The 20,000-nt window shown below is 42.8% G+C and overlaps 1 protein-coding gene across 5 annotated transcripts in view; it reads right to left on the bottom strand.

Moving 5' to 3' along the window:
* ssbp4 (single stranded DNA binding protein 4) overlaps window positions 1-20,000 on the bottom strand; it is an 88,302-nt gene that overhangs the window by 52,337 nt on the left and 15,965 nt on the right. For 4 of the 5 annotated variants that reach the window (XM_078259175.1, XM_078259174.1, XM_078259176.1 and 1 more), the window contains exon 4: window positions 12,185-12,269. The exons of the other annotated variant lie outside the window; for it this stretch is intronic. In XM_078259175.1, the coding sequence (XP_078115301.1) occupies window positions 12,185-12,269 (85 nt within the window). The remainder of the gene's footprint in view (window positions 1-12,184; window positions 12,270-20,000) is intronic. 5 annotated transcript variants of the gene reach the window in all.

Raw genomic sequence — 20,000 nt, 5'->3', positions numbered from 1 at the left:
CTTTGTTGTGCACAGAAGTATATTGGCCAGCATTTATGCACACTTCTGGAAACAACTTCACAGGGAAAAGAGAACCTGCGAAGGTGCAGATGTAGATACAGTTGGCAGGTTGAAATCATAGCGCTAAATTCAGATAGGTAGTAGGAGTGAAGGTGTAATGACGGAGGGAAGGAAGAGATGAGGAGATGATAATGGTGTAGCAGAGAAACAGACCAAAGAAAATAAAGGTGTAGCCCACTGTTGGATTTATATGATGGGTGAAGGTGTACCGAGTAAGGGATAAACAGATGAAGGTGTGGTAAGAAATTGTTCTGAGGGTGCAACTGTGGAGAGAGAGGAGAGCTGAAGGAGCCAGGTGTGGCAGCAGCCACATAGGTAATCAGTGGGCCAATGGGGAGTCATTCCACTCAGAGTGAACAGGCTGCCGAAGTACCTGGAATAAAAATAATCATTACACTGCATTAAAGTCAGTGTCGGTAAATATACCCTGGGCAGCAGTAAAGCACGCTCACTGTGGCCCCCGTCATCAGGACACTCGCACACCTTAACGCACACACGTGAATATGTAAAAACACACACACACACACACACACGCAAATAAAACAAAATGCTAATATTTGCAAGGATGTGACGTCTCTCTGTATGAAAATCAGCGACTCCCCTGCTGATTCTGTGCATTCATCCCCTCATTACAACGACAGGCTTTAAGCGGAAACAAACTGTTCTCTAAATATAACTCAACCTGCTCAAAGCACGTTCATTAGCCCCCCCCATAACTTATAAGTGTTATTTTAGCAACAGAAACCCTGACAGAGGCTTGAACTGGATCTCTCTTACACATTTATTCTGCTTCTCAGTATTGGTGCCTTTGGAAAATGAGGATTAAGTCTGCATTTAGGAGAAATTGAATTGCAAATAAGGCTTTGTAATTGTTTTAGTCTTTAATCCTAGCAGGGAGGGCCTCAGCGTAATGCAAAATTGAGACGGGCGAACATCTCCGGCATTCATCTGAGGAAGGACTGTGTTTGTTTCACCACTCAGTTCAATGAGACTTAATAAGCAGGGTGTCCAACACACACACACGAAGATATATGCGCACAAGCACAAGCACAAGCAAACACACTTCTGCACACACGCCTCAACCCATGGGCTCATTGATAGAGCGGCCGGTTTATTTTGGTTGTGTGAGTTTGGGTGCCCAGCTGGTCCTTGAGACTGGTGGACTGGCAGAGCTGTGCAGCAGACAGCAGACACACACACACACACACACACGCAGAGACACACACACGCTGTGCCAGGGACACAGTGTGCCAGGCTGCGACGTTTGCCAGCTACAAGCCGGCCCACTGCCACAAAGAGAGGCAGAGGCAAAGGAGAAAGGGCAGTACAAAGTGTGCATGAGTGTGTGTGAGAAGGATAGAGATTGTAAGAGTGGACAAAGATGTGAAGAAAAGACAAAAGGAGTGACAGACTTTTAGAAAAAAAGGATTGTTATAGTGTTGAAAAGGATGAAACTCGAGTGTCGAGCAGCAAAACAGTTCCGACTTGAGGCAAGAAGTGAAGCTGAAGTTACTTTTTAAATCAAACATTTATCAATTTCTCAAAGCAATTGAAATCAACTTAATTTGCATTTTAAAAAACCTGATGTGACAAATGCTACTGCAACATGTAAAGATGAGCATGCAACATGTAAAATAATCAAGCAGAGGGTAGGGAGACAGAGGGGAAGTAAAAGCTGCCATCTAACTTATTGTTAAAGTGCTCATATTATGCTTTTTTGACTTTTTCCCTTTCCTTTATTGTGTTATATATCTTTTGTGTGCATGTGTGCAACCCCAAAGGGAGTTACCATCTCCAAAAGAAAACACTGTTCACAAACTGCTCCAAACAGCTCTATTGTAGTCCAGCCTTTACTTCCGTGACAAACGCTCGTCACTTTGTAACACACGTTATAATGCTCGCCTAGCTGCTAGCGTGGCACGCCCTCATACTCTGCAACCGTCTAGCTAGCAGTACTTACCTAGCTAACTGCGCATGTGCGACTCCCAACAAAGATGGAACAGAAGTGAGATGCCTCACTCTGTAGCTAAAACAGAGAGCTCAACACACAGGGTGAAAAGAGGAGCTGCAGCAATGTGCAGTATAACAAAAATATGGTGTTTTTTTGAAAATTAAACCATGTAAACCTATTCTGATATAACCTCTAAATACAATTATGAACCTGAAAATGAGCATAATATGCCCACTTTAAAATTTATGACAGCTATGACCCAATGTTTCGTCACTGAGAAAACAAGTCATCAAACCACTGTTAGCGATGGCGATGAGGAAACAAACTAAATGTTGTGTTAGTACCAACAAAGCGGTCATTTTCGGGTTGACCACAACAGTCGAAAGCACCAACTACACAATCAGTGTGTTGCGGTGGCGGCCCAACAGTACAAGGCAACACCTCAAATGTATACAACCACTGGAAGTTTCACCACAAAATACTGTGAAAGGAAGCTCTGCAAAGACTGCAAAGGTGGATTTTCATACTGAGGTTTTTGATGAAAATTGTTCTCTGACTGTTCTGCAACCAAAGTCCAGTTTTTAACTGCCGCACTTCTAAAACCAAACCTAGAAAAAGTAGTTTTGGACAGTCAGCTTTTTCCTCTCGAGCAGCCCATACATGGAATACCATACCCACAGAACTAAGGAACATCACATCTATCAAATCCTTCTCCAAATCCATAAAACATTGTTTATTGACTAATCAAATATGCTGCCATAATACAGAATAATGTGTTTGTCTTTATCGCTATAGTAGTATCTCTGTGTGTGCTTATGTGTTGTTGATGCGTGCTAATGTGTGTCTATGCACTTTTACCTGTGTCTACTGTGTATGATACTTGTGTTATGTTGTTCTCATGCCATCAACCTGCTAGTTGTCACGATCTGGAATAGTGGTTGTGTCATTTTACTTGTCTATGCCTTTGTCTTTCTTGTTTTATGTGTATTTGTTGTATTGTTGTAGCGTATCTATTGTTTTAAGCCATCAACCTGCTAGGGACTGCAGTTGAAAATTAGCCTGTATAGCTAAATCTGGCACATTTACATGTTGGACTCTGTACTCATGTTGATTAATGTGCGTTGTCCCTTTTAAATAAAGAAATCTAAAAAAAAAACAACTTTACAAACCTATATCTGGTTAATGTGTCCCTATCCTCGACACAATACTTCAGCAGAAAAATCACTTGACAAAAGACTATTTCATTTCACAATGAATTTTTTTATATAATGGGCTATATCATATATTTGTGGATTGCTAAGCAAACATACAGTATATGCAGTGTTTTTTTTCTGTCTAAGAATCAGGAGTAAAAATCTTGACCTCAAAACGTCCTGTTTAATCCATAATCTTGCAGCCTTATAAGTGTCCTCAAACACTTTCACAGAACGTCCCAGTTCTTCAGTTCCTTCCCTTGCATGGTTTGCCAAACACAAAATTCCTCAGCTCACAGTTAACGTGCGCTCCTGGACCTTTACAACAGGCAATCATGCTTGACTTAAAAATCTAACTTTTCTTATATTATGTCCACCACAGCAGCACCAGTGTGAGCAGATTTAATTTAAGGACTTGGCGTAAAAAAGAAGGAAATGGCTTCGCAACTCCCCGAGTTAACCAACAGGAGAGTGTGTTTAAAGATAGGTTTCACTCCCTGGGACCACCTGACAATCCTCTTAACCACCGGCAGGATTTTAGACCTAATGAAGAACGGCAGTAAGGGAGTGCTGCTCCAAGCTTTGCTCTGGGAAGAGAGAACAGGGAGCTATGCAGCTGGAAAAGTTGACTGGATTCACTTTGAAGACGAACCTACTTTGAAATTTAATTCGTAAAACAGTCAAATGTTCACAAGTTATCTTACGTTGTTGGAACATTATATCAGGTTGTTCTGCACTCTCCCGACTTAGGACACAAAGTTATAAAAACACAAAGTCAGCGCAGGTTGCCAAAGTATGCAGAAGCAAACACAGCAAAAGCATCATAATTGCAGTAATTTATGCCATTTTGTGCAGAACAGGGTCTCTTTACACCAGAGATAAATGGATACTGTAAGTGAATGTGGTTTGGGAGTCACCTGTGTCAATGAACTTTAAAGATAGATGTATGTATGTATGTATGTATGTATGTATATGTATGTATGTATATGTATGTATGTATGTATGTATGTATGTGTGTGTGTGTGTGTGTGTGTGTGTGTGTGTGTGTGCGTGCGTGCAGAAATGCAGCCTTGGCAGGAGAAAACACCACAGACAAGACGCCACTGACAGAAACACCTCCGGCATGGAAGGTCGCCCTCTAACTTCCAACCCCCTGACAAATTGCTCACTTCAATTCTCTACAGTAAACTGGTTTCAGTCAAGTGATGAATGTTGCTCTTTTTAATTATTGAACCATTATCTATTTCCTAAAAATGACTAAACTGAAACAGAATTGGCAGCATTCACCATAGTTTCCCTGGGAGAGATAAGCAAATGCCCTGAGGAGTTTCTACTATTTCCCAGAATGTAGTATTCATTTAAAGCACGCGTTTAAATTTTATGGATGATGATGTTGCAACTAAGAGGGCATTCATTGGTAACTGGGTTAGAGAAATTAAATGGGAATGGGTTGGAAATTTGCATTCAAGGAGGGAAAGTAAACGCTGCAGGGTTTGGCTTCTACAATAACTTTACTCATGCGGATTCATGGCATTTACGCTTCTCTGGCTAGCAATATGCACGGCATAGCTAGTACCAAAACTCAGATAAACTATGAGAAATGCAGACTTCAAAAAGAGTCCCCAGTGTCTTCAGACACCACTTTCTTCCTGCACACTGATACATCTCCCTCCCTTCTTCTCCAGCTTCCTCTTGCTTCCTGTTTCTCCTCCTCCTCTTTTCCCCTCTGCCGCTTGTTTTCTGTCCATGGTTTGTTGTCTCCATCTGTCTGTCTTCATGTCTGTCTCTTCTGTCAAACAGATCCAGGAGCTCATGCTTGCAGATTCAAGATCAAATGCTAAACCACAGCACATTTTAAGCTTGCCCAGAATGAACCTGCGATGGAAGGGAATCATAAACAATATTTGATGTTCTGCTTCTGTCACTTCCAGACCTCCAGCCGAACACACACACAGCTTGAGGGCAGCACTTTCAGGCTTTGTTGCTTCCCTCAGATATGGAAAGGTATACACAGACAGAGGAGCCAACTGGCCTTTTTCATTTAGACGGCAACAACGGTAAACAACGGCACACAAAGACGGCGTCCTCTCGCTCAACGCCCGTCTGCCTGCAGCCTGCACTCCACGCACTGTTTGATAGTAAACGACGACACAGGCGCGAATGGACGAGGTGAGGGGGGGGGAGATAGAAAGACAGATAGAGACGGACAGAAATGGAGACACACTGTTGTGGCATGCCGTTTGTGCGTAGACTATACTTAAACCGAAAATGGCCAGGAGAATCTGTATAAAAAAAAGACATCGCCGTGCCAAAGCCGACTCCATGCCTCTGCTCTCTCTTTCTTTTCTTCATCCCTCCATCCATACCTACTCTGCCTATATTATGGATGTTATTATTATTCCTGCATGTCGTCATGTCGCCCCCGCTTCTCTCCTTCCCCCGAGCAAGAAAGCGGGCACTACTGGCACCCAGCCAGATTACCCAATCAATCTCCTCTGAGAGAGGGGGAGGGCGGCAGGAGGAGAGGTAGAGGGATGGAGGCAAAAGGAGAGAGGGGGAGGATAAGAAAGAGAGCGTGGAACAGAAAGGGAAGGAAAGAAAGAACGATGGGGGGGATTTGGGCGTTGAAAAAGACCTGAGAGGAATTGAAGCAGGAAAACGGTGCAGGATGAGTAAATTCTGTCTTTCGGTTTTAAAAAAAAAGGACAGAGACAAAGACAGCTATGAAAGGAAAGGAAGGGCTTCAGCAGACGTGTGGCGAGTGAGCACCTGGTACGGCAACACGGGGAGTTGTGGAGATGGAAAACACACACAAAATGACACACAGAGTCCAGACAAAGGCTTGGCCATCAACGGTTGTTTACAGAGTGCTGCTCCTCCCCTCGTGCCACCTGTTACTGTGGTCGAGCCTAACAAATGTTTAACCCTCTCAAAGAATCCCCAGGCAACAGCCAACAGTGCACCTCTATCTACAGTATCTACTGTCTGCACACTGCACAGACTTAGGAATTTAACTCACACTTATTTCCATCGTTTTTTCTTTTCTATTAATTGATTTAGAGCTGAAAGTATCAGTTTTTTAATTGATTAGTTGATTGACAGAAAATTATCCAGCGAGAATTTCGATAATTGTTTTATCATTTGATATCAACAAAACACAATGTGGGGATTCACTTCTTCTGTTGTCTTATATGATAGTAAACTGAATGACAAAACAAGAAAATTCTAGACGTCACTGCGGTGTCTGGGAAATCGTGATGGGCATGTTTAACTTTTTTCTGACATTTTGTGGACAAAATGATTAAAGGGGAACTATGCAGTTTTTTTAGCTTAATTTACTTTAACTGAACAGCTTCGGCGTCATTGGAAAGGTTATATGACTTTTTTCGTGTTGAATGGTGGTCGTCTTGTGAGCGGAAAAACTACCCTTGCAACTTTTGGCCGGCGTCAGGAAGTATCGCGTGATATCAGGTTTCGCGATGTAACGAATTGCTTCACGGCACTGCACACATACACCCATTCAGGAACCGGCTAGCTATAAGAACAAGGTAGCGATGGAGTTTTTCACACTATCGTCATGGCTGAGCCGGCAAAAAAGAAGCAGAAAGCTAGGAAAGCATTGTCGGAGGAACAGAGAAAGAGGAAACGGCAGACTGACCGAGCGAGGAGTCAGACACAAGTAAACATAGGAGCTGCCAAATATCTATTCCGAAGCTGTAGGGGGAGCTCTATAGAGAAACCTGCGAGAAAACAGCTAAAATAACTGTTGGTTGCAGCCTTAAATTGATTAATTGTTTAGTCTACAAATATAAGAAAATAATACAAAATCCCAAACACATTTTTGCCCAACATGACATGTTCAGATTGCTCATTTTGTCCAAAGAATAGTATTTTCAATTTACAGTGATATGAAACGGAGACAAATCCTCACATTTGAGAAGCGGGAACCAGTAAATGTTTGTCATTTTTTTTGCCTGATTGACGACTAAAATGATGAAATGATTATCATTCATTTTCAACTAATCATTTCTGATCAACATTCACAAATGTATTAAAACTAGTTTTTCCTATCTCAATCTATTTTTGATGCTTAAAGGAAGATGTATAGATGCCCTCATTTGACTCTTCCATCTCAACCATCACGACAGTTCTCGTCAACAAGCGGAGAGCTGAGTGGAGTCACTGAAGCACTGCGATGTGAATGACGCACTTGTGACACTAAATCTGTGACACTCCGCAGGCAGTGAACCCAGAATGGCATGAATCGCAGATGTTCAGGGTTGCGACCTCTGGCTGGGGCAAAGCAAAATGTCTGAAACAACAAGGCCGAGTGTATCACTTACTGAAAGACTGTTTGTCTGTGATTGCATGTGTGTGCATGCATGGTTGTGTCAGAGACGGTAAAAACAGAGACTCATTCTTCTGCCTGCTTTAATGTGAGCAAGAATGTGTGTGTGTGTGTGTGTGTGTGTGCGTGTGCGTGTGCGTGCGTGCGTGTGTGAACAAGCCTCCTCGCTCGTCAATATGTATGCTTTCTTCATCACAAAGCTCCCGTCCTTTAATCATTCATATTGAGTTACAAAAGACGTGCCATGTTCTTATAATCAAACACGTTTCCTCAACAAAGTGCTCTTTTGAGGAACATTCAAATTCCAGCAGAAAAGAGGACTATAAGAGCTCTTTTAGGAAATAAACATGATTAAATGGCCATGTGAAGAGGAAGGACGGAAACACAACTCCAACAATTAAGACGACAAGAGAGACCAATCAAATGACTTTACTGAGATACAAGACTTCAGGCTGTTCCAGCTCTTTAGATACGGTATCGTCTCGCTGACTTTGAGTGTGTGCATGTGAGTGTGGGTGTGTGATACGCACACAAGAGTGCCTTCATGTGTGAGTATTTACATGTGAGTTTGAGTGGCTATGATAGCAGATTCGCCATCCAGGGGTGAAGCCAACCAGCGATCCAGCAGATCCAGTCATAGGCCTCTAGTTCTGGGAGTGTGGCCAGGGCTCCAACCCCACAACATTCCCCTGGATTAGCTGTCAACCAGTCCCCAGATCTGAGGATTAGCACATTATATTCCATTATCTTTCCAAAACTGGAGAATCCACAAAGTCTACATCATCGCTCACAGCGAGGGCCAGTAGGACAGGGCTGAGTAAGAGGTGCCTTCAATCGGGGCCAAATTGAGCCAAACTGAGCTGAGCCAAACCAAATCTGTAACTAAGACTGTACACTGGCTCAATGTTGCCTAGCAACCATATTAGTTCCAGGAAATAAACTGCATTTCTAAATATCAGTTTTATAGCACAGTGCTGATATTTTGTCATTGTTATCCACAACAAACAGACAGCGTAGCTAACGAAGAAATTATTTAAATGAAATAAAACATAAATAAAAACACACCTATCCTGCTTTATCTCACACACATTCCTCTTTCACAACTCCTGCTGAACGACACACAGAGCGGAGCGCGTGCGACTCCTGGGAGCAGTGTTGTTTTTCACTCTGTGATCCGGGGGGAATGAGGGAGCCGTTATCAGCAAGGGGCGTGATAGAGACTTGATCAGGCCGTCGGTCTGCGGGGACCAAGGAGCCAGAGTTAATCAGAGACAGACAGACCCCTCATCACCCTGGGGATTCACACGCTTCGACCCTGACACTCTTTCCCTCTCTCTGTCACACAAAGATACACACACACACACACACACACACACACACACACACACACACACACACAGTAATAGTCACAAAAGCACGGCTGCTCACACACACACCTACTCTTACATTTTACTACTCGTACGCCCTCTGACCATGCACACACACTTTAGTTGACTGTCACCTAGGGGTGAATCTTAAAAAGTTCCAGCATTTACAATCAACACTAAACCAAATAAAATACAAGTATAGTATTCCTTTATTATAAAATAGCATCACTAAAATGCAGCACCCCACTGGGTCAGTCATTAGCAACTCATGCTGTGCAGCCAAACTACTCAGAGATGCAGAGCTTTATTTTAAATTCTAGTGCATTTCAAAGAGAGCAAACACATGAATCTGAATGTTGTTGTAATGTGTACAAAAAGATGCACACAACACCTAGAATGTTTTAGAATATTATAACTTAAGGAGTTTAAAGGCTAACAACTAATTCTTTTAAATCTAATGCATCACCAACAGATCAGCCCTCTCAGACAGACAGCTCACACACTCTGACCTCCTGATCTTGAGCCGGGTCAAAGGTCAAACAGCCATCGGAATCCTTCGTTCACATCTTAAGTTATGCGTTTGTCTATTGAACCTCATGGCTTCCTTTACTCCACTGGATCAAGTCCTATACTACAGTCTACATTTTCTTTATTCACTCTATGTTCACATATACAGCAGTGTTAATGATCCCGACTGATTTACATAGCCAAGAGAGAGAAACACTTTTAAAATGTCTCTTTTTCACGGCGGCAGAACTTGAAGCTTGATGTTCAGTCATATATTCAGCAGGCCTGTCAAACCGGAGCCGTTAAAGAGCTGACATGCAGGTATCCAGCTGGCCCACCTCTGGAGAAAGGTGTAGGAAATTATATTGCATTTAGATTAATTAGACACAGTTGTCAGATTTAATTAACTACTAGGTTTAATTAACCATGTAATTAATCTTATGGTGGTCCAACACATGCACACACACAGACAGACTGGAGCGGAGACACGCACATTAACTCGTGCCCACAAACACACACATGCGTATTACATGCACAACAAATGTAATCTGTAGGGCTGAAACGATTCCTCGAATAACTCGAATAATTCGATTACAAAAAATCCTCCAAGCAAAATTCTTTGCCTCGAAGCTTCGTTAAATCAATGTAATTAAGGTTGTACGGCTCATGTGTTTCCGCACGGAGGATAATTACTAGCGCACACAACAGGTTGACGCTTCTGTGGACACAAGACCGTTTATATACTGTCTATGCACGAAACTGACGGCCCAGATTACAAATGAACGAAGACGAAAACAGCGAGGGTCTAAGAGAAGAGACAGGCGAGAGAAAACGACAGAAAGTTTGGGATCATTTTAAGCTGCAAACATGCTACTACATCATCTTTGTAGAAAACATCCAGTCTACTCATCCATTCCACGGGTCGAACCCGACACAAGGTAGATAACTAACGTCTGCTGCTCTCGTCCACCGCGCTGTTTTACACAACTAGCCTACAGCGTGCTACTCTGCAAATAGCGATGTATCACCAACAAGCTAAAATGAGAGCTGTAGGTTTGTAGTCTGTTTATTAGTTTGCTACTAATCTTTGGAAACTTAGCTGCTGCCGGAGACAAACCGGCTCCTCCCCCCAGCACGGCCACTTAATATGCACGTGAATGACGTCATTATGCCGGTGATGTCTGCATTCTTTATTCTATCTCCTCACTCAATATCAGCCTTCTTAAAATGTGTCCCCCAGAACAGTGTAGTTAAATAGCCCTGCTGTAAGCTTTGTACCGTCACATTTACCCTCTGGTTAGTGAACAGCTCTTTTGCATATCCAGTGCAAAGAGCCAGAGGCAAGAAGGGGAAGAGGGTGAAAAATATTAACATTTGGGCCACCAAAAATGTACTTGGAATTTGGCAATAAAAAATGTTGCTTTTTCAAAAAGTCTTTTCCTGTCTTTTGTAAATATTTACTATTGCTGTTTACTAAGTATTTCTTACTAAGTATTTCTTATCCGATTACTCGATTAATCGATGGAATAATCGGTAGAATACTCGATTACTAAAATAATCGATAGCTGCAGCCCTAGTAATCTGTTCAGCTGACAAATGCTCACACTTTTGCTGTCAAACCTCATAAGAAAGTAGAACTGAATGGGTGACTGGCTGTAAGCTAAAACAGCCTGAATGAAATGCGTACGGCAAGAATAGCACCTCTTAATCCATTTCAGATTTTGCTGCTGCCCAGTTGGAACGATAATCTAGTGGCTGAAGCAGTCTGTCCAGTCAACATCCTAAACACCCGTGTAATCTATATTTAAATACGTCCCAGGAAACATATAGTGTGGACAAAGCCAAAAAGGAAGACACAGAAATCCATTTTGAAACCCAAACTGACGTTGAAGTTGAACTGAAGTTAGAGGGTTGAGTCTATGAGGGCCACAATCACATCAAAATGGTCATTTGCAGTAATGCTAACTGGACTAACAAAGACTTTCAATTGACCAACCAGCTCTTGTGTGTGTTCGATAGGTTACTAATCGACTGCACCAACTCTTCAGAGGATGAGAGGGTCAAGAGGGCCGTGGACTCTGACCCTTCATTGCCCGTCCAGCCCCAGCAGCCACAACTAGCAAAGCCTGTCCAGCTCTAGATGTGTCCTATGTGTATATGTATTGTTTGTGACTGTGTGTGTTAATGTGCTTGTGTGATCAGCCGGCTGCTTTATGTGCTTTGACCTTTACTAAAGCCTTGAGTGGACCAATAAATAGCCAGGCAGCGCTGTGACCTTTTACCTCAGGCTGACAGTTTCGCTGAGACCTGAGGGGTCAGGGGTCAGCGTTCGACGAAGTGCGGCCAGCAGCTGAGCTATAGCACTTGAGAACAGATATCCAACCAAGGCTGATCACGTGAAATGTGGCAGAATGGCATGTAGACGATTAGACTTTTAAAAATTCAAAGATGGCAGTCTAAGGGCTTTCCAATAAAATATAGAAGTGGTGTTCATCGTTGCTGCATTTTTAAAAGCATGCTACTTCAGACGTCTGGCCCAGAGACCGTCCCATCCACAACAGAGGCTGCAGCATGCAGACCAGACATGTCAAAACAAGAACCAGCAGCATTATCACAGACAAAATAGTTTCCTCTCTCTGATACACACTCTGCGTGTGCTTGTGTGTGCTCACAAGCATGTGTGAGTGTGTCCAAGTGGTGGATGTGTGCATATTTGTGCCCCTCATACACAACTGGAGGGTTGTTTAAGTTCACTCACATAGTCATGGAAAGCCTTGGCCTCGCTGGAATGTTCACATGTCTCCCTCCGGTCCGGGGCAGCGCAGTACAGATCCCAGAATACACTGTGCACACAGGACAAGAGAGCGACAGCAGTTAAGACACTTCACTGTGTGATCCAAAGATACATTATGTTCCTGGTTTGAGTGTTTCTGAGGTGGATGTGGTTGCAAATGAAGGGAAGTTTGTTAACAATGTTGTGAGTGAAAGTGGTTAAAGTGGACTGATGGGGGTACAACAAATCTGCTTAGACAATTATAAAGTAGAGCTGGGAATCATTCACAATGTTTAAATACTGGCATGAATAGGATACAGGTACATTATATTGAAATTATACTTTTTTGAGTAATATAAAGAGATGTTTCAGTTCCTTTAACAAAGCAAGCCAAACTCTCTGAACCAGCAGTGTTTGGGTGCTGACGTAGGTAAAGTGTATCGTAGCACACTGGGAGACTCGTGTCAGTATTATTTGTTAGTTTTTATTTATTAAACCATTGCGTCCAACTGCGACAGCAGCGTTAAACAGTGCCTTGACATAAGCAGACATACAAGAACTTTGCAGAAATGACAGTTTGGGAGACGGCCTGTTGAGAGTAGAGCACAAGTTTGATGTACCAATTCGATAAATGTCTTGAAAGTAAGAGCCATGCTTTTTTACCAAATAAAATCCTATGTAATTGGCAAAGTCATGATAATCAAATTGACAATAGAGATACAACGCGCAATCATTGTCTGTTATCTTATTTTCTTGATTATTTGGTATAAAATGTCACAATTAAACTTGTTTGCATACTTGTTTTGTTCAACCAACTTTCACAAACCCAACAATATTTAGTTTACTATCATAACGAACAAACAAAACCAGCATATATTCACATTTGTATTTTAGCATTTTTGCTAAAAATAAATAATCCCAGTCAATTATCTAATTTCTTATTCATGTATTTCAGCTCTACTTTACCATTTTCAATACTCAACGTTATAGACTCAGAGATTAGATACCAATCCCTATTGAAAAGCCATGTAAAAAACATGAACCCTCTACAGTCAGATACATGTTAGCTGCCACAGTCCAGCCTGAAGCCTGCAGCAGACGGGTCACCAAATGTTCCTCTCAATCTGCTCTGGCGACCTGCAAGTTATTGACCAATCAGCTGTGATTATGTTACTTACTGCCCAATCAGCCGTACTCATATTAGTTAATTAGACCAATCCCACTCCTCCAGGGCAGCAGAGGCCACCAGGTCCCACTCCAAATGGGCCCTTAATTACTGCAGTGAAATTAAGTACCTGCTAAGCCGGTCCACATTAAGGACTTCTCCTTCTTCAAGATAGTGTTTCATGGACAGCGTATGGATAAAAAAAAAGAACAGCTGAACTCATTCTTGCTGTCATTTAAAAGTGCAAATAAACTATTACATGCATTATTTGTGCTGATGTTAGGGACAGCTGTGACAACTGATATGACAATATGAAAATTAAATGAAATATTAGCTGATTGCCCATATCTGTCAGAGAATCGTTCACTAGCACCCTGTCAAACGTTTCATTCATTTTTCATAAAACAAGATGTTTGATTTTCAGGGTTTGGTACTATTATCTCCTAAATACAGTTATTATAAAACATTGTTGATGATCACTGATCTACACTTTCCCATATGTTCTTTTTATTTTTTTTATTTTAAGGACATCAGGGAAACAAGTGTGCAACGATAGGTGTAAAAAATAAAAAGAACGATACATTCCAACCCTTCGGGCACATGATACCAACCTCTCAAAGCATATGAACTATAATAGAAATGTAATCAAGTATTTAAAGATTAAACGACTCGGGGCACTGAGGCGTTGGGCGAGCACTGGGATCCCCTCTAGACGAGGAGGGCGCTGAAGGAACAGAGAAGGACTGTGCAAAGACGATGAACACATATGGTGCGTGTGTCCTGCTGCCCTTCTGTCACTTGACAATAAAGCCAGTGTACATTATCATATCTATCAGTTGGTGTCAAAAGAGATTGCTGCTCCGTCAGCCGCGAGCAGCGGTGCAAAGGCTCAACCATCGCAAATCCAATCAGCTCTCAGGGAAATGAAATGGAAGACAGGTTATAGTTTGTTACCTGAAAAGACACATCCAGGTACAGGTCCAGGGGGGTGTAGGGGAAAGGTAATCTAACATCTCATGGCCTGTGAAGTCTGAAATATACTGCGATTTGAACAGCTGACCTGCTTCTGTCTGAGCCACGCAGGGAAATCTTATTCTCTCTGTGTCTCTGCATAATTTGAAGAAGGACCGCCAGTGGACGAGACTAAACGTTGAAACCAACACTTTCATTATTCTGATATTATTTTAGGTGGTTGACACAGGATACATTCCTCTGTGTAGTTACAACGGAGCCATTAAGTATGAAAAGGTGTGAGATTAGCGAGTTGAATTACTCTAATATTGTGCTAAAGAAAGGCAGCTTTTCAGGGTGCAATCAGGGGAAAAAATCCATTCCCATCAACTGTACCATCTCAGATATCACTGGGACTAAATACAGACAAAGTCTGGATAGGACCATTGTTACCTCTGATTTGACAATCCCACCCATATCTTGAGGAAAAAGCCCATGTCATAGTTGTTGTCGCTTCCTTTTCAGAGACACTAATCTTTAGAAATTATATGGGAAGTCAACATTTGCAGTTAATTAGCACCAGCAATCTGCAAGAAATCTTGTACTCTGCACACCCTTGTAATAGTACATTTTCTATCCAATTATCTAATCATTTCAATCTAATCATCTCATCATGGGAAGCTCTTTATGGTATTATGGGTAGTAACTGATGGTATTTAAGCCACACAACTCTGGATAGAAGAAAACTTAACCCGCCCTTACTTTGAAGAGTTTGAGATTGCAGCTTGGGGTCATGCAAAATCTTTTTTTATTCATTTAAAGGAGAATCACACACACACACACACACACACACACACACACACACACACACACACACACACACACACACACACACACACACACACACACACACACACACACACACACACACACACACACACACACACACACACACACACACACACACACACACACACACACACACACTTACTTTGTATCCAGAACAGAGGAGGAACGGATTAGCGACCAGCCGTCCAGAAGAACACAATTACTAAAATGAAATGTCATCACCATAATTATTTGCAATTAACTGTGGTCTGACAAAGCCAGTGGTTACAATGTGCCTTTCCATTATAAAGGAGTGTAAACAAAGACACAGAAAGATAGAACACAGGCTGTTGGGGGGCAGGTCTACACGATAATCCTGTGTGTGCGTTTTCAGTCAGTGAGTCAGGAGAGACGGAAATATACATAGAAATTAAGGCAGTGATGGAGACAGATGGAGATAAGGTGGAGACAGAGCAAAGAACTAGAGAGTCACAAAAACTAAGTTACAGAGAGCCAACCATGCCGTTTCCTCCTCTTATCAGAACAGACTCTTCTTAATGGGGCAAAGTGTTGCAATCAATGAGCGGAAGTGAGGAAACACAACCCTTCCAGTTGTCTTTATTACCTTGACTCAAGTACCAGCTAGTCTCCTGGTAGCAGCAATGGATTCAACAAGCAGGAGGGCACAACAACAACATCCCTGTGCCATGTAAATCAGGAACACTCCCTTTAGACCGTGGCTAATGAATACTGACTGATGGCTTCAGAGGAACCAACAATAAAATGAAGTTATATGTGTGTTGTTAGATAGTCACACATACAGGTGGAGGATATTCCTGCATTGAGGTACACGGTGGAGACTTTAAAGACCTTCTGGACAGCCAAAGACAAAGTGCCCAATCACACAGGAAGGTGGCTCGGTTGACATGAAAACTGCCATCAAACAAGGATACAATACGTCAGGATTTGTGTTCCAGATTGTTATGGATTAATATTATTATTATTTGATATTAGGTGAAAGCTCACATCAAAACTTGGCAACCTGGACTTTGTGGATGATATAGCGCTACGCTCCCCAACCAAACAGCAGATTCAAGACAAAACAACAAGACTGGATGAAGAAGCCAGAAATGTGGGACTCAAGATCAACATAGAAAAGACACAGTGATGAGGATTATTGCAAGGAACCGGGAGAGAATTAAGATCGATGGACAAGACATTGAAGACGTAGGTGAGTTTGTAAAGTCACAGTTTGTAAAGTGGAATGGTAGAATGAAGGCCCTGAAGAACAGACTCTCAAAAGTCAGAGGTGCATTCCTCAGACTAAAGAAGACCTGGAGCTTCACAACATCTCAAGAAGAACAACGATAGGGCTGTACAGAACACTGGTGGTGCCAGTCTTACTATATGGGAGTGAGACATGGAAAATGAACAAGGAAGACAACAAAGTAGTTGATGTGTTCTATGAAGAATCTTCCGAATTTAATGGCAAGACCATGTCAGTACTTAAGAGTCACTGGAACAAGCCGACATGAAGCCGCTGAGTGATGGATGGAAGCATGGATGGAAGATGATCGGACATATACTAAGGCAAGACCAAAGCAACAACTGCAACATAACAATGACCTGGGCGCAGAAGAAAAAAGAAGAAGACCAAAGACTACCTGAAGGCGCACAGTTGAGAAAGAAAGAGAAAAGCAAGGTAAGGACCATAGCAGCTGAGCGGGAAAGGTGGAAACACTCTGTGAAGGTCTAATGCGCCACAAGGTATGATCTCATCTCATGTACATATCATCTCAGTACAAAAGCTCTGTGCAGGCTTACTTTGCCTCTTTGAAAATTCCCTGAATGCAACAACTGCATTTAAAATTAATTGATTTTGTCCTAAAATTCTGCTGTTATTACTGGGGTGTGACCAAACCTCAATTCTTCTTAAGTGAACCTCTTTCTAAAGTTCTAAAATTCTTCTAAAGTTTTGTTAAGATTGATACTTTTTTGATACTATTTATTTCAGGATATCCATGGAAGCAATCAGTAAGCAATCTGCGTTTTCAGAATGTATCCGATATCTGCAGGAGCATTTTTCTCATAGTGCCAGCGATGGTTAATCTCCTATGTGGAACTGCAACTAGGAGGCTGATGTGGAAGGTTCTTTCGAACTCAGCTGCTCCAATTTACGAATGGAACAATATGATGTGAAGAAAGAAGGATAAATTAAGCAAGGAGAGGATAGTAGAGGATAGGGGGGAAAAAGGGAGAATGATGTCTGAAACCTGTGTTTATAAGAGCAGTCCAGACATTACGGAGCAGAGGGCGGCTGTACTCTCACCGTTTTCTCTGCCCCTCACAAACAAGAATTTCAGCTAGAGGCAATCTCACAGAGGATCCCTTGACATACTGTTGTTGTGCTAAGGTTTTCATGTGTGAGTGTGTGTTTTATGTGTTGAGGTGAGAGGCGTGTGTGTGTGTGTGTGTGTGTGTGTGTGTGTGTGTGTGTGTGTGTGTGTGTGTGTGTGTGGTGGTGGTGTATTGAGAATTCAGCGGCCATCCAGTGAAAACTGGTTAAAGCAATCGATTTTGGGATAAGGAGGAGACAACTAGCAGCAGCCAATAGAGAGGGAGCTAATGACACAATCAACACCTGCAGCCCTAGCTGAGCCTTTTCTTTATCCTTCCACCCATAACAACAGATGTGGATGAGTGACCCCCACCACCAGGCTCCCTCCTCCTCCCCCAACACCAACGCCATCCTACAGGAAACAGCCACAAAAGCAGAGACAGGAGGGAAGAAAACCTCAGTGAGGTGCTGAGGAGGGGAGGATGGGGGTGGGGCTGGGTTGGCGGCAGGGTCGGGGTCTTAGATTTGGCTGTTTAACACAAAAGAGGCTGGAATGCAAAGAGTTAATCCGTTCTGGGGTCTCTCTTCCGCAAACAAAGGGACAGGCCTCCAGACAAAGGTTGAGAGAGGGGGGAGCGAAGGGTGAGGGATGAGGGAGGTTGGTGGCTTTCCTACCATCTGGAGCTTTTGTTTTGAGGGAAGGTTGGAGGGGGGTGTGCTGGGTGCAGGCATAGGGGTGGACAGGGGACTCAGCCCCCCTCCTCCCCCAGCAGCAGAGCCCCAGACCCCACCCCCAGTGAGTCTCCATGTCCACGTGCTGCGTGGCCCAGACAGACGCCCCTCAGCTAGGTCATACTACACTGGAGCCCTGCCTCGCTCAGCCTGGCTAATCATCAGCCTACACTCCAACTGCTCTCTGGCACACACACACGCACTAGGTCATCTCCCACACTCTGCTGAAATATATCAATAGAGTCAGAACACACACTACGAGCGCTCAGTTTCCCTCTCTGTTTCCCACTCTCACACACGCATTAGGCCAGTCTCCCCGAGCCCTCTTATTGGTTCAGGCAGAAGCGAGCGCGAACTTACGCAGCGCTGTATGTTTGTGTATGTCAGTATTACTGGTAGCTGTCCAATTGAGAGCTGCCAGGTTGAGAGAAGCCAGGCTCTTTAAGAACCATTATGAACCATGTCAACAGGCTGCACAATTACAACACACACTGGGGCCAGATAGGATGAATGAATGAAGCCGCATGTCTGGGTTTATTACACAAGGCAGGGATGAGCAGGATAGTATGAATGACAAACAAAGCGGACCCCGTCAAACCTCTTATACTGGCTTTATTTGCCTCTCGTGCTGCCTTGCTGAGGATTCAGCCTCTCAACCTCCCTGCCTGTTTGCTCTGCTTGATTCTTTGTCTGCATCCTTTCCAGCTGCCTAGCTTCCTCCTCACCGGCAGTCTGCTCTCTTCTTTGCCTTTAACTTTGAAAGCTCTTGTTCTGACAACTGGAAAAGGGGGAATCCTAAATGTGGGTGTTCCTATTCTTTCTAATTCAGACATGGGGAGAAAAAAAAACAGTGTACGTGTCGCGCCCTAAGCCCACTGACCCTGTTCTTCCAACCAGATAGAGAACACTGTCCTCTTAATCTAGTATTAAGAGATCTGACGGATTTGTTTAAAGACGCAGAATGAAAAGAGGAACAACCCACGTCAGAGCCTTGTTCTGTTAAATGGAGCATCAGGTTTAAGAAGTCTTAATAATTGTGACGATGGAGTAGGTTTTCAAACTGTGAGAGGGATGGCGAGATAGATGTGAGGCAAAGATAGCGTGTAAGCTTAAAGGGAGAGTTGTAAGCCAGTGCAAAACAACTGGAAGTTGGTTATCATAGTTTGACCTGCTGATTTGACCTGCTCATCAACACATATGTTGTACAGATTGTAAAGCCCCCAAGGCAAGTTTGTGATTTGTGATATTGGGCTATTTAAATAAAAATGACTTGACTTGCAGCAGCATAGGCCGACACGCAGCTCAAATGGCACTCCATCTTTGAGTCATAACTCAGTCAAATGTGACCACACAGAAATGATACACATATTTGTAGATTCAACCGTGACTTACACTTTCAGATTATGCCATTATCTCTGATGCCCATCGCAAACAAACGTCTATAAATCGGCGTACAAATCATTAAAAAAAAAAAGACGCTCCTTGTGACTCCAAAACTTGCCTGAAAATGATAACGTTTTAAGTTCTCTTCAAAGTAATCCAGTGATAGTTGTCTGTACATCCATGAGTGCATTGCACACAAGAACTACTAATATCTTATAATTTGCCAAAATGTTGACTAATCCATTGCAACATTAGCCTATATTTAATGTTTACATCCCCCAAAGCATCATGGGATCTGTCTCAGATTTTGACTTTGATTGGACAGTGCACACTTCGACGTGAGGCTTTTAAAAAAAGAAAATAGTTCCGCTTAACTAACAGAGGAAGGCAAGTTAGCTCACTTG

This window comes from Sander vitreus, chromosome 9 (genome assembly GCF_031162955.1).
Source record: "Sander vitreus isolate 19-12246 chromosome 9, sanVit1, whole genome shotgun sequence".
Taxonomy (NCBI): domain Eukaryota; kingdom Metazoa; phylum Chordata; class Actinopteri; order Perciformes; family Percidae; genus Sander; species Sander vitreus.
Note: the sequence above shows the minus strand (reverse complement) of the source record. Positions and strands in the feature narration are given on the sequence as shown.